This window comes from Abramis brama (assembly GCF_963993115.1).
Source record: "Abramis brama genome assembly, chromosome: 10".
Taxonomy (NCBI): Eukaryota; Metazoa; Chordata; class Actinopteri; order Cypriniformes; family Leuciscidae; genus Abramis; species Abramis brama.
This window is the reverse complement of record NC_139972.1, coordinates 6,782,498-6,794,539: the sequence shown is the minus strand read 5'-3', so window position 1 is coordinate 6,794,539 and position 12,042 is coordinate 6,782,498. Positions and strand designations below refer to the sequence as shown.

Genomic DNA, 12,042 nt, shown 5'->3' with positions numbered 1-12,042 from the left:
TAAGTGATATTGAATATAGGACTAAGATAGTTCCTTATTAGGTAATCAATAACTGAATGAGAATGGCGTCATTAAAAACTAATAGGTAATTATTACAATTATAAAAAAAATACTAGTTAATTACTAATCACAACATTAATGTGTCTGAGATGTTAGAAATGGTCTTTTTTTATTGTCAACATGGTCATAAAATGCATCAAGTATAGTCACTCTGCAAATGAGATTATTTCACTTTAAAATAATGGTCCAGATCACAATCCTGTTAAACTTGAGTAATTAGAGATGCATTTTATGACTATTCAGAGGAAAAAATATGACTGATTACGTCTTAGACACATGATGTTCTTTATAATTTGTCAGTAATAGTTATTAGGCCAATCTCATTAAGTGATTATTGATTACCTAATAAAGAACTATCTCCTAAATTTGATATTACTGACTGATTAGTTAAGCTTGTTTCTATATTAGTTAATAATAGCCAAGTCAAGTCACCTTTATTTATAGCACTTTTTACAATACAGATTGTTTCAAAGCAGCAAAGATAACAGCAAAATAATGTAGCAAAGTTTGTTTCTAGAAGAAAACAGCGTCACAGTCCAGCTTAATTAAGATCAGTGATGTTTCAATTTTGTTGTAAAAAAAGTTATTAATTTAGTTCATATAGCTAGTTCATAGGTGAAGTGTTAATGTAGCCTAGTAACTGCTATAGCATACTCATTAGTCCCAGATTACTTCCTGCATTATTAATGACAGACCATTATTCTAAAGTGTTTCCCATTTATTTAATACTTCCTAATTTATTATTCCTCCTATTGTATTCTAAACAATTATTAGATCTATTGCTGATTCCCTTTCTGAATTCACATCTATTCTTGTGGAGTTTCTTTGAGTAGGCTATTTGTTAAACTGAGTGGTGCTGAGGTAGGCCTAATGTGCTTTGTTCATTAGTTGATAATGAACTTGCTATTTCGGAAGTGTTTTTTGAAGCTTTATTTGTCTATGACCCGATTCCCGAACGCGTCTCCGTGGCGTTTATGCTTTCAGAGTCATTCAGCGCCACCTTGAGGAAGACAAGCGAGTAACACATTTCCTGCCCGATGCGACACCAGCAGGCGCGTTACGGCAGATGTTTACGACAGTAAGAGGGCTGCTTCACGGCGGAGTATCGTGTGAGTTTCATTTCTTTGTTTGTGACTGTTGTAACTGACGTATCTTCTTAAAATTACTAATAAATGCGATGTCTGCATGTCTGGATGATTTATTTTAAACATGTTTAGTCAGCTTAAATTCCCTATAATATTTTTTTCTATTGCAGAGGAATCTGTGTTCTTAATTAATTCTACAACATTCATTACGTTAATATACAATGAAAAAGTTTAGGTAATTGTTTAATGGAGACAAACAATGTTTGTACAATGCAGGATTTTTATATTTATTTCCAGTGTCTGTTTGTTTTGGTTTGTATTCATTTGAGTGAAATATGTTTTAGGCTAAATGTAGAATAAAATGAGATTTAATGAAAGACAAGAAAATTAGTTTTAGTGGTTCTGCAGGTTCTGCAGGGCTCTAAATGTAAATGTCTAGGGAGAAACACAATGAGTTATTAGCAACACTTCCGAGTTTGAAAACACCACTTCCAACATTTGTAACATGCTAATATTCATTACTTTTTAATTCATTTTAAAAATCAAAAGTAGATTCAATACCTCTGCTCTCAAAATCTAGAATATTAAAATATATTTTACTTTATCTTGTGATCACACAGAAGAAAAGTGATTTTTTTCCTCAGTATTTTTTTTTTCTTGTTTTCCTAGTGCAAATGTATAAATATTCTCAAATCAAGATGCATTAACTGCAGATACAGAAAGTCTTGATTTATGTGAAACTGATCAAAATTTAGTGAATTTATGATTAAAACAAGACCAAATATCTGCCAATGGGCTCATATAATTAACTTATTTCAGAAGGAAACTATCATAACTCTGAGAGACATATTTGTTCTTGTTTTAAGCATAAACTCACTTCATTTGGTTTAAGACTTCATTTTACATTTGCATCTCAAGTAAATCTCAGTTTAAAGATGTTAAGATATTATTTGTATAGGAAAATAGGACAAAATACTGAGGAATTTAATGCCATGACTTTATGAATTTAAGACTTTCTGCTCTGATTTAAGACAATTTTAAGGCCTTAATTTGTGCAAGGTTGATTTTACAAAATAATTTCTGAAAAAAAGAAAAGAATATAAGAGTATCTAAAACAGGGAATATTTTTATAGTTATACAAACATATATTCATTTTCTTTTCTTATTAGTATTTTTCATTTTCATAGATTTGGTCTTTTAGACCTTTGCATCGCACAAAAATCATAATTTGCACAGTTATCCAGAACTCTTCTCTCTCTTGATTTGATTTTCAATCATATGTTATTTTTTGTAGATCGGATGGAGGTGAAAGAGGAAAGTGAAGAACTGAATGTAGTGGAGGAGTGTCAGAAACCTCAGAGTCTTTCAACCGGAGGAGAATCTCTTAATCACTCAGAGACTGAAGAAAAGGTCTCAAGAAAAATAACTCGAAGAACAAAAGCCAAAAAGTCTTTCGCACACCGTCACTGTGAAAAGAGTTTTGAAGTAAAGAAATGCCTTAATAGTCATATAAAAATTAACCCTGTAGAAACTCCTTTCACTTGCCCGCAGTGTGGAAAGACTTTCGCACATAGAAGCAAACTTGAAGTTCACTTAAGAGTTCATACTGGAGAGAAACCGTACACCTGTCCTCAATGTGGAAAGAGTTTCATACTTAGTAACAGACTTAAGAGACACCTAAGAGTTCATGAGAACCTGCACTCATGCCGTCACTGTGAAAAGACTTTTGAAGTAAAGGAACACCTTAATAGTCACATACAAATTCACCATGGAGAAACACTTTTCACTTGCCCGGAGTGCGGAAAGAGTTTCACACATAGAAGTAAACTTGAGGCTCACTTAAGAGTTCACACTGGAGAGAAACCGCACACCTGTCCTCAATGTGGAAAGAGATTCAAACAAAAAGGACACCTTCGCAAACACATGAGAATTCACACCGGAGAGAAACCGTATACATGCACTCAGTGTGGAAAGAGTTTTACCGGCGCATCAACTCTCACTCATCATCTGCGCATTCACTCTGGAGAAAGACCATTCAAGTGTGATCAGTGTGGTAAAGATTTTATTTCATCACCACATCTAAAATCACACCTGAAAGTTCATTCAGATGAGAGGCCTTATGTGTGTTCTCTGTGTGGAAAGAGTTTTTCACGGCTGGACGGTTTTAAACTGCACCAGAAAACACACACCGGTGAGAAAGATCATGTGTGTTTGGACTGTGGAAGGAGCTTCACTACATCTTTCCAGCTGAAATTGCACCAAAGAAATCACACTGGAGAGAAACCTCAGTGCACTCAGTGTGGGAAGAGATTCAGCCACCCAAGCAGTCTAACGGTTCATATTAAAAAGCATTGTCGAAAGTTGACATATTGATGGTTTAGTGTGCACTGTGCAGAAAAGTAATTTGACAAAATAATTTTAGACTATGTAAAGTTGTTTAAAAAAAGTTTGCAACAGCTTCTGAAGCTATAAAGGGATCTTAAAGGGACAGTTCACCCAAAAACAAAAATGCTGTCATCATTTACTCACCCTCTAGTTGTTCCAAACCTGTACAAGTTTCTATGTTCTGTTCAACACAAAGGAAGATATTTTGAAGAGTGTGGGAAACTGAACAGTTCTGGGGCACCATTGACTTTTTTTTCCTTCTATGGAAGTCCATGATTCCCCCATTATTTTCCTGTTTATCAATGTGAACTTGTTTTAAAACAATCCTGTATAAAACACTATAGAAACAAAGGTGATTTGACTCTAATGTGCACCAGAAAATTCATACTGGAGAAAGACCATGCAAATGTTAATAGTGGCTATGTTTCCATCCACTTATTTGTATGTGCATTTTTGGTAATGTATATGAAAACACATAGATATCATATAAAGGCTAGATATCTTAAGGCGGAGTCACTTCTGGCATCACCGGCGGCCATCTTACCACAGGGAAGCTGTGAATTAAGGTGAGTGATCAGCACGCACACAAATCCTCTTATCTCGCTGAAATCTTGATGGATTTACAAACAGTGTGGTTTCTTATAAACATTGTTAACGTGGCTATAATTCAGAATGTTTGAACATATATGTTATAATTATTCATATGTATGCAGCAGTGTCATAACTACATCTCTGACGTTTATAAAAAACCAAACCGTTTGAAAATTGAGCAAGTTATGGTTATTTAAAAGTACATGCACCATGTTATGAGTGAGCGAGCACCCTGTGGTAAGATGGCCGCCGTGTGCGGACATCGACCTCCATTGGCCAGCAGCGCGCACGAGAAATCTAGCCTTTCTATCATTATATGATATCTATGTGAAAACAGACCCACTGTGGCCTCTCCTACTGCAGCAAATTACATTTTTCTTAGTGATATTTGGCGCTAGTTTATCATGTAGGGATGAATTTATTCTCTTCGCCTCACTGGATGGAAACTGTTTTTATTCGCAAATGTTTTTATGCGATATAACAATTTTGTTAGTTAAATTCGCAACTTGATGGAAACGTATCTATTGTGACAAGAGTTTCACACTGTCTGGAAACCTGAAAGCAGTTTTCTTGTATTTTTTTATTAAAACAGGAATAATACAAAGTAAAATAATATTGTATATAAGTAGCAACTATACTTGTAACTTATAGATGTAACTTGAAGACAGCCTAATTAGGATGTAAAGCAGAAAAACAACACTAATTTTAAACTAGCTTGCCTGATTTTTATGATGATAGTGTATTAATCGCTTACTAGTGCAGCGATGTGATTTATAAAATGTGCGGCCCCTTTAAGAAGCCATGACAACATTGCACGCACTAACTGAGCATGCGCAGAAGAGACAGAACCGCGACCAGTTCGAGATGAACGTTGTTAATGTTAACCAGATTCAGATAAAAGACGATTGCGGGCTATTTTCGACGGATGCCGTATATTTCAGTCTGCATGTAAGAGATGTTTCTAATCTACATGTGTTAGATTAGTTAGACTAGTGTTTAAGTGCTTAAAGATGGAGTTTACTAAGGAGGAGATTGAAGACATGAGTGATCCAGAAACATACAGAATAAAACATGAAGATACTGAGGAACAAACAGGTTGGTGTCCATTCTTGATTCTTCATTATGATTACTTTGGTAGCAGTGAAATGATAAGCAGGATATGGACGGTAAATGATACAGAAATGCATCTAAAAGATCATAACATCATCCGATCCCAATGCGTTTTGTGGGTGGCACTTCCGGTTTGGGAAAGTTCTGCTGAAACAAATAGTTTCAAATTATAAGGTTGCTCTACAAATAATCCTTATCTGTCATTTTGACTGAATGAGCTGTACAATTTTCTTCATCTTCTTTTCACACGGATGCTTTTTCCTCTTTTCACTTTCAAATGTTTCTAAAGCATGTACTGTCAAATGACAAAATCACTTTGAAATATTCCAGTGTTCCCGAACATTTCTGATCAAGACAACATATGTTACATATTAATGACATTTATTATGTGATTATAATAAATAAGGTTATTTTTCATTCCACTGCATCTAATATGTTTTTAACTGCAATATGTGTGATCGGTGCTTTAGCTCTTTATATTAATTAAAGCTATGCATAAATGCTGTTTTTTTTCATAATTGTTTACGTTATTTACGAAATTAGGCTATTTGATTTATAAATGTTAGTTTAAACTTTATGCACTTTTTATAGGCAAGCATGTCATCTCATTGCTTTAAATAAGCAATTGAATGCGTTATATTGATATTTTGCTCATTGCGTCCTCTTGTGGCTTCAGGAGACAAGCAAAAAGTTAATCTTCATAACATACAAAAAAAGATGTTGTTTGTTTAAATTTCATTTTGTGTTTGACTGTTAAAACTAAAATTACTTGTTGTTTACCTTAATGAATTTGGTAAATTAAAATACAGTGGTTACATTCAAACCTTTTTTTCTACTGGTCTTAAACTTTGTTTAAAAAAGGTTATAATTTTTTTATATATATTTATTGATACCGAATGAAAAGAAACATTGTCTTATGGTGATAATTTATTTAGCTGCCTACTTTTGGGGTTATTCATGGTCTGTTGGAGTCATTTGTTAATGCTTTTATACATATTAAATTGGCTTTAAAATGTTCGATTGATGAAGGGTGAGTAGAATAATGTCATCTCATTGTACCCAGTTTTTGTAAATGCTTATTGCATTCATAGAGCAAACCTTTCGCTGATTGTTTACAATTTAATGGAAGTTACAGCCACAATTCACGCATACCGTCATGTGGCGTATAGAAAAAAGGTGGATAGCAGTTGTAATAAATTAATCTCTCATTTCTGTTGCTTTCTGCTATTAAATCAGAGTTCTTTTGAGCTTATTTTAACCATATAATGTTTTTATTTTATTTATTTTTTTAGATTGGATGGAAGTGAAACAGCAAAGACATGAACTGAATGAAGTGGAAGAAGAATGTCACAACTTTAAAACTCGAACAAAAGCCAAAAAGACGCACACCTGCACTCAGTGTGGAAAGAGTTTCACACGAAAAGGAGACCTTAACAAACACATGAGAATTCACACTGGAGAGAAACCGTATACATGCACTCAGTGTGGAAAGAGTTTCAATCGGACAACAGCTCTCAGTAAACATCTTCTCTGTCACTCTGGAGAAAAGCCATTTAACTGTGATCAGTGTGGTAAAAAGTTTATTTCATCATCAGATCTAAAAAGACATCAGAGAGTTCATTCAGACGAGAAGCCTTATGTGTGTTCTCTCTGTGGAAAGAGTTTTTCACGGCTGGATCATTGTAAGCAGCACCAGAAAACACATGATGAAGTGAAAGATCATGTGTGTTGTGACTGTGGGAAGAGCTTTACTAGAGCTGACCAACTGAGACAGCACCAAAAAACTCATACTGGAGAAAGACCTTACAAGTGCTCATCCTGTGATCAGAGTTTTTCTCATTCTGGAAACCTAAAAGAACATCAGCGAGTTCATATTGGAGATATGCCGTACCAGTGCACTCAGTGTGGGAAGAGTTTCAAACATAAGAAAAGCATTCTCTATCATAGAAAATGTTGCAAGATGATGTTACAGTCGTCTTTTAAAGACATGAGCGATCCAGAACCATCCAGAATAAAACATGAAGATACTGAGGAACAAACAGTTTGGTGTCCGTTCTTGATTCTTCATTGTTGACGACACTCTCCACCATTTACTCTGAGGATTTACAGCTAAGACCAGTTGACCAGTAATGGTGAATGAAGACCAGGACTGCGTCCGAAATATCACACTACTTCGCATGTTTCTTTGTTTTCTGTTGAAGTTGAATTTTATAAAATGTTTGTTTTCATTATATTGTATTTATGAAATGTTGTTGTTAAATGTTCGATACGTGTCTGCCATGTAATAACCGGTGATGCTGATATGGCAAAAAGCTCAAATACTACTGTAGGATTGAACATAATCCAAGATATTTTAAATGAACAAAGACATTTGCTTTGCTGTTTTCCACCCCCTCTTTCTCCCACAAGGACCATTTGGAGTTCCCGAAGGCACAGACGGGCTGATATGATCAAGGCCTGTAGGCCAAGATGTTTGTACTTTGGGGGTCTATGAATTGTCACACCTTTAGTAGGGTGGGGGAAGTTGTAATTATATGATTGGTCAGCTTGAATGTCTCACATTTGGGTCAAAGTCACATGGTCAGGGAAAGGATAAAAGAAGATTGAAATGCCTGTTTCACACATACTCCGTTTGCAGTGCGTATGCGGTGCGTATTTTTTTCCGTACCCATGTTAACAGGTTAGAGCTTTCACACTGCATGCGGATGCGGTCCGTCGATCCGTTCCAGGTGCGTATACAGCAGTGCAGAGATCGTTTCCGCACCGAGTCTATTTCTGCTGTGCTGCACGCGCTGAATTAAAGGCCCCGTTTACACTGCCAGTGAAATGTGACCCAATTCCGATTTTTTGCTCACATGTGACACAGATCGGATGTGTTCTATGACAGTGTAAACAGGAAAAAAACGCATGCATTCGGATATTTCCAGATCGGTTTCAGGCCTCATTCATATGTGGAAATAAATTGGATATGTGCCAATGCGACTGTCATGTAAACAGGCAGATCGGATTTTCTGAGGCATTAGGCGACGTCTCCGCGGTTTAATGACGAGAGAAACCCCGACGCACATCTGCAAAAGGACGGATGGCCCGACGAAACGTCATCGTAGGAGAGGAATGTGGAGAGGGGCACGTGAAGTGTTTTCACATGATTGTAAATTTAACGAAAATTTTTGTTCATTTACATTTATTCATTTCAAGCAATTAGTAATTTATTTGTAATAAACGCTTTAAGTGGGCTATTTAAATTTAAAAAGTGCTAGGACTATTTACATGTTCAATTATATTTTTAAAACATACGCGCAGATTGTGATTGAAAATTGTTCACAGCTGCTCTACTCCTGAGCGCAACTCCACTGTCAGTGTTGTGTAAGTAGGCTACAGGCTCTAGGCAGGCTTTTTGTGTGTTAATTTCTATTTCTTGTCGCTGTGCAGGCTCTTTATTGTATAACAGTGAACAGCCCTTAATGTATGTGCCGTAGATCGGTCCGTTGCATTACGAATGAAAGCAGTATCAATAATGTCAAATATGTGATGTGCAGTCAAGTTCGGCTGTGTGTATGTTGTTTTAACGAGTGTTCTCACCGACACGCTTGTGATTCGTGGAGTTTTAACGAGTTTTATAGACATTGTTTCTTATTCAAAAGTGGTGTTTGGCAACTTTGCATATCGCAGAGCATGAAACATATTTTGTGTTCGTCTATTTGTGCAAGAGAATTTAACCCTTTAAGCATGCGCGATATGTTTCAGATAGTAGCCTATGGCAAGTGTAAACACATGAATCGGATATGGGTCACAATTTAAAGAACGTGTAAACAGACAGTCAAAAAAATCGGATATAGGCAACAAATCAGAATTGGGCATCAAGACCTGCAGTGTAAACGAGGCCTTAAAGTGACAGCGCATGTTTCGTGGTCAAAATGAACACAGAATGCATTTAATTAAATACTACTATTTTTCACAGTCATCTTTTTACTTTAAGACCGGGGTAAAGCAAGGAAAACTACAATTTACTTCAACAAGGCGACATAATGAACAACACTTGTCTGATTCGTGGAGGTGGAAAAACATGTTCTTTGTGACATGCAAGATTTATTGTATAAAGATTTAAAGGTATATGGGTCTGCTGTTTTTGTCAATTTTGTTTTAATTTAAAATATATGTGATTTTAATATAAGTAGGCCTACATGGTTACATATTTTACTACTTGCTTGAGCAACTTAATATATAATTATATAGAAGTAATGCATTGAATAATACGTTGTTTAAATTGTGTTTAAACGTGAATACGTCTATTAAAGAGTGTATATGTGTACAAAGAGAATCGCAATGCTGACAAACAACTTTTTTTAAAATAAAAGTTGCTGATAACTTTGAAATAAAAATAGTGAGTATGTGTTTGTGGTACAGCCGCGGATCATTGCGCACTGCAAACGCATCATGTGAAAACACTATAGCGCGTGCTGCTCCTGTACCGCATACACACTGCACACGGAGTGTGTGTGAAACGGGCGTAACTGTTGCTCTGTCTCTTTGATGCTCTGGCTTTCTTGATTCTCTGGCCCTTCTTGGCTTTGGGTCTTTCTCTCCCCTATTTTCTCTCCCTTCTTCTCTCTCTCTGGTAACATTTTACATATATGCTGGGTACAATTAATGCTATAAGTTATTATCATCTCATACATCTATTTTGTAACTCTTTTAAATGTAACCATTACCATATTCAGGGTTCCCACGGGTCATGGAATTTCTGGAATGTCATGGAATTTTAGGTCTATTCCAGACATTGAAAGTCAGGGAATTTTATATATTTGTTGTCCAAGTCATGGAATATCAGGGAATTTAGTTTGTTGCTTTAAATTTTAGTTTCTATTTATCAAAATGTAATTTTTCTATACCGATTTTTTTATCGCGCTGTTTCACACATCTTTCTACGGAGCCCCTGAGGGGACCTTTGCAAAAAAATAATAATACGGACTTTCACGTGCGCACGCAAAACTATTGCGTGCGCACGAGAAACTTTTGCGTGCGCACGAGAAAGTTTTGCGTGCGCACGCGTTACAATTTCCGGTTTGGTTATAGTGTCATTACTACAAATGTGGGAAAAGGGATGAGATGAGAGTGTGCTTGGAGCATGCCTCCAGAGATTTGTCTTATTATAGGGAGGTTGTTTATGGACTGTGCTTTACTGTAAGAAAAAAAGCATGAATATCACATAAATGAATATCAGGTCCCACATCATGGATTACATAATCAGAGAGTAGCCTATTTCTTTTCGTTTTGAAATGTTTCGTTTAAAGACATTCCAAGCTATCTTCAGATGTATTTCTCATGTATGTGAGGCATACACCGAGTTTCGGTTAATTTATGATGAGATGTGCTCCAGTTCACGTGCAATGCTAGTGACCGCAGCGCCTCCATGATTATATTGTCTGCTATATATTTGCTTCTCATTTATTAAATAGCCTACAGGCAATTGGTTGATGAAAAATTTATTAAAATTAAGATACAATTTATACAAAACGAAATTCACTTTAAAGAAAGGTTTTCTACAAAACAAAACAGCTCGGTGCTCCGCAAAACAGCAGCCTGTTTTGCCGTTCATTATAGGTCATGGAAATTCATCTTTTTAGTCAGTGAAAGTCAGGGAAAAGTCAGGGAATTTGACATTTGGTTTAGAGTGGGAACCCTGCATATTGTCATTAAACCTTTTCAATTACAAAGGATGTGCTAACTAGTTTTGATTTATTGACTTTGAAGCTACCTATTGCAATACAATATTGTCACTCTCTATATAGCAACACTCTCCCACAAATTAAGCTATTGTAACTGCGCTTATTTCTGTCAGTGGCTGGTAATAGACAAGAAATGTAAAGTTTTCTACCATCTTGTGAACTACTAATGCATTTTATTTGTTTTATTTGATATAGATTGTAGCTCTTTGGGTTTTAGAAAAGCGCATTATAAATAAAATGTATTATCATTATTATTATACTCTCGAGTATGCATTTATTTTGACTAAGCAATTATTTCACGACCGCTAAAAAAGTATGTTCTATGTAGTATGAATGTAATCTGTACTACATTGGCCATGTTGTTATTATCATGTGACCTACTAGTGTCAGTTGCATCGCTTCACTGTCATTCATAAATCCCTTGTGGAATAGTAAAGTGTCCATAAGATGCACACTTCAGACTCTCTCCAGAAGTTGAAGGTCATTCGGGTACTTTGACCTGCTCTTTTATGAGTGCTGGACTATAGATGTTCCAGTTCAATTCGATTTCGATTCTAAATTCAATTTTCGATTCAACTCAATGAAAATTGATTTAATACAAATCCTATATTTATAAAAAAAGAACGGTGAACATAAGTTTACAAGTGGTTAATTAATACAATTAATTAAGAGCCACAAATCTGAATATTAAACTTTATTTTAGGTAAAAAACAGAACCCAACTCTATATGTCAAATGCATACAATTAATAGACAGGATTTTGAAGCAAGATGAAAAATTTATGCTGAAAATTGGACAAGTCAGAACAGTGGCATGCCTTGATCAAACAGGATCAGGTTATTTAATGTTTAAGATAAAACAAACAGCATTAGCTAACATGAGGAGGAGTCGGTCAGCTGCTCGCAGATCACGCCTTTGTCAAGAGCTTTTGTGTAATCTCTCAAAAAAGGTAAGTATCATCATTTGGCTAATACAATTTTACCTCAGAAAACACACACACACACACAAACAAACCTGTGAACAATGACAGATATAGATTTTTGGTTAGGAAAAAGTATTTTATTTGCTTGTGATATTACCATC

The 12,042-nt window shown here is 35.5% G+C and overlaps 1 protein-coding gene and 1 long non-coding RNA gene across 2 annotated transcripts; both read left to right on the top strand.

Moving 5' to 3' along the window:
- The first annotated feature begins 1,130 nt into the window (after positions 1–1,130).
- Positions 1,131–4,034, top strand: LOC311091420 (uncharacterized protein). Its single transcript, XM_084127361.1, has 2 exons — positions 1,131–1,169; positions 2,440–4,034. The coding sequence occupies exon 2, from the start codon at positions 2,445–2,447 to the stop codon at positions 3,516–3,518; it is 1,074 nt and encodes a 357-aa protein (XP_083983487.1). The 5' UTR covers positions 1,131–1,169; positions 2,440–2,444; the 3' UTR covers positions 3,519–4,034.
- A 905-nt stretch (positions 4,035–4,939) lies between these two features.
- On the top strand, positions 4,940–11,214 carry LOC311090785. Its single transcript, XR_014607950.1, has 2 exons — positions 4,940–5,216; positions 6,524–11,214. It is a non-coding gene; the product is annotated as an uncharacterized lncRNA (long non-coding RNA).
- Positions 11,215–12,042: the final 828 nt, after the last annotated feature.

Coding starts and splice junctions, on each gene's coding strand:
- LOC311091420 (XM_084127361.1), top strand. CDS start 2,445: ATGGAGGTGAAAGAGGAAAGTGAAGAACTGAATGTAGTGGAGGAGTGT.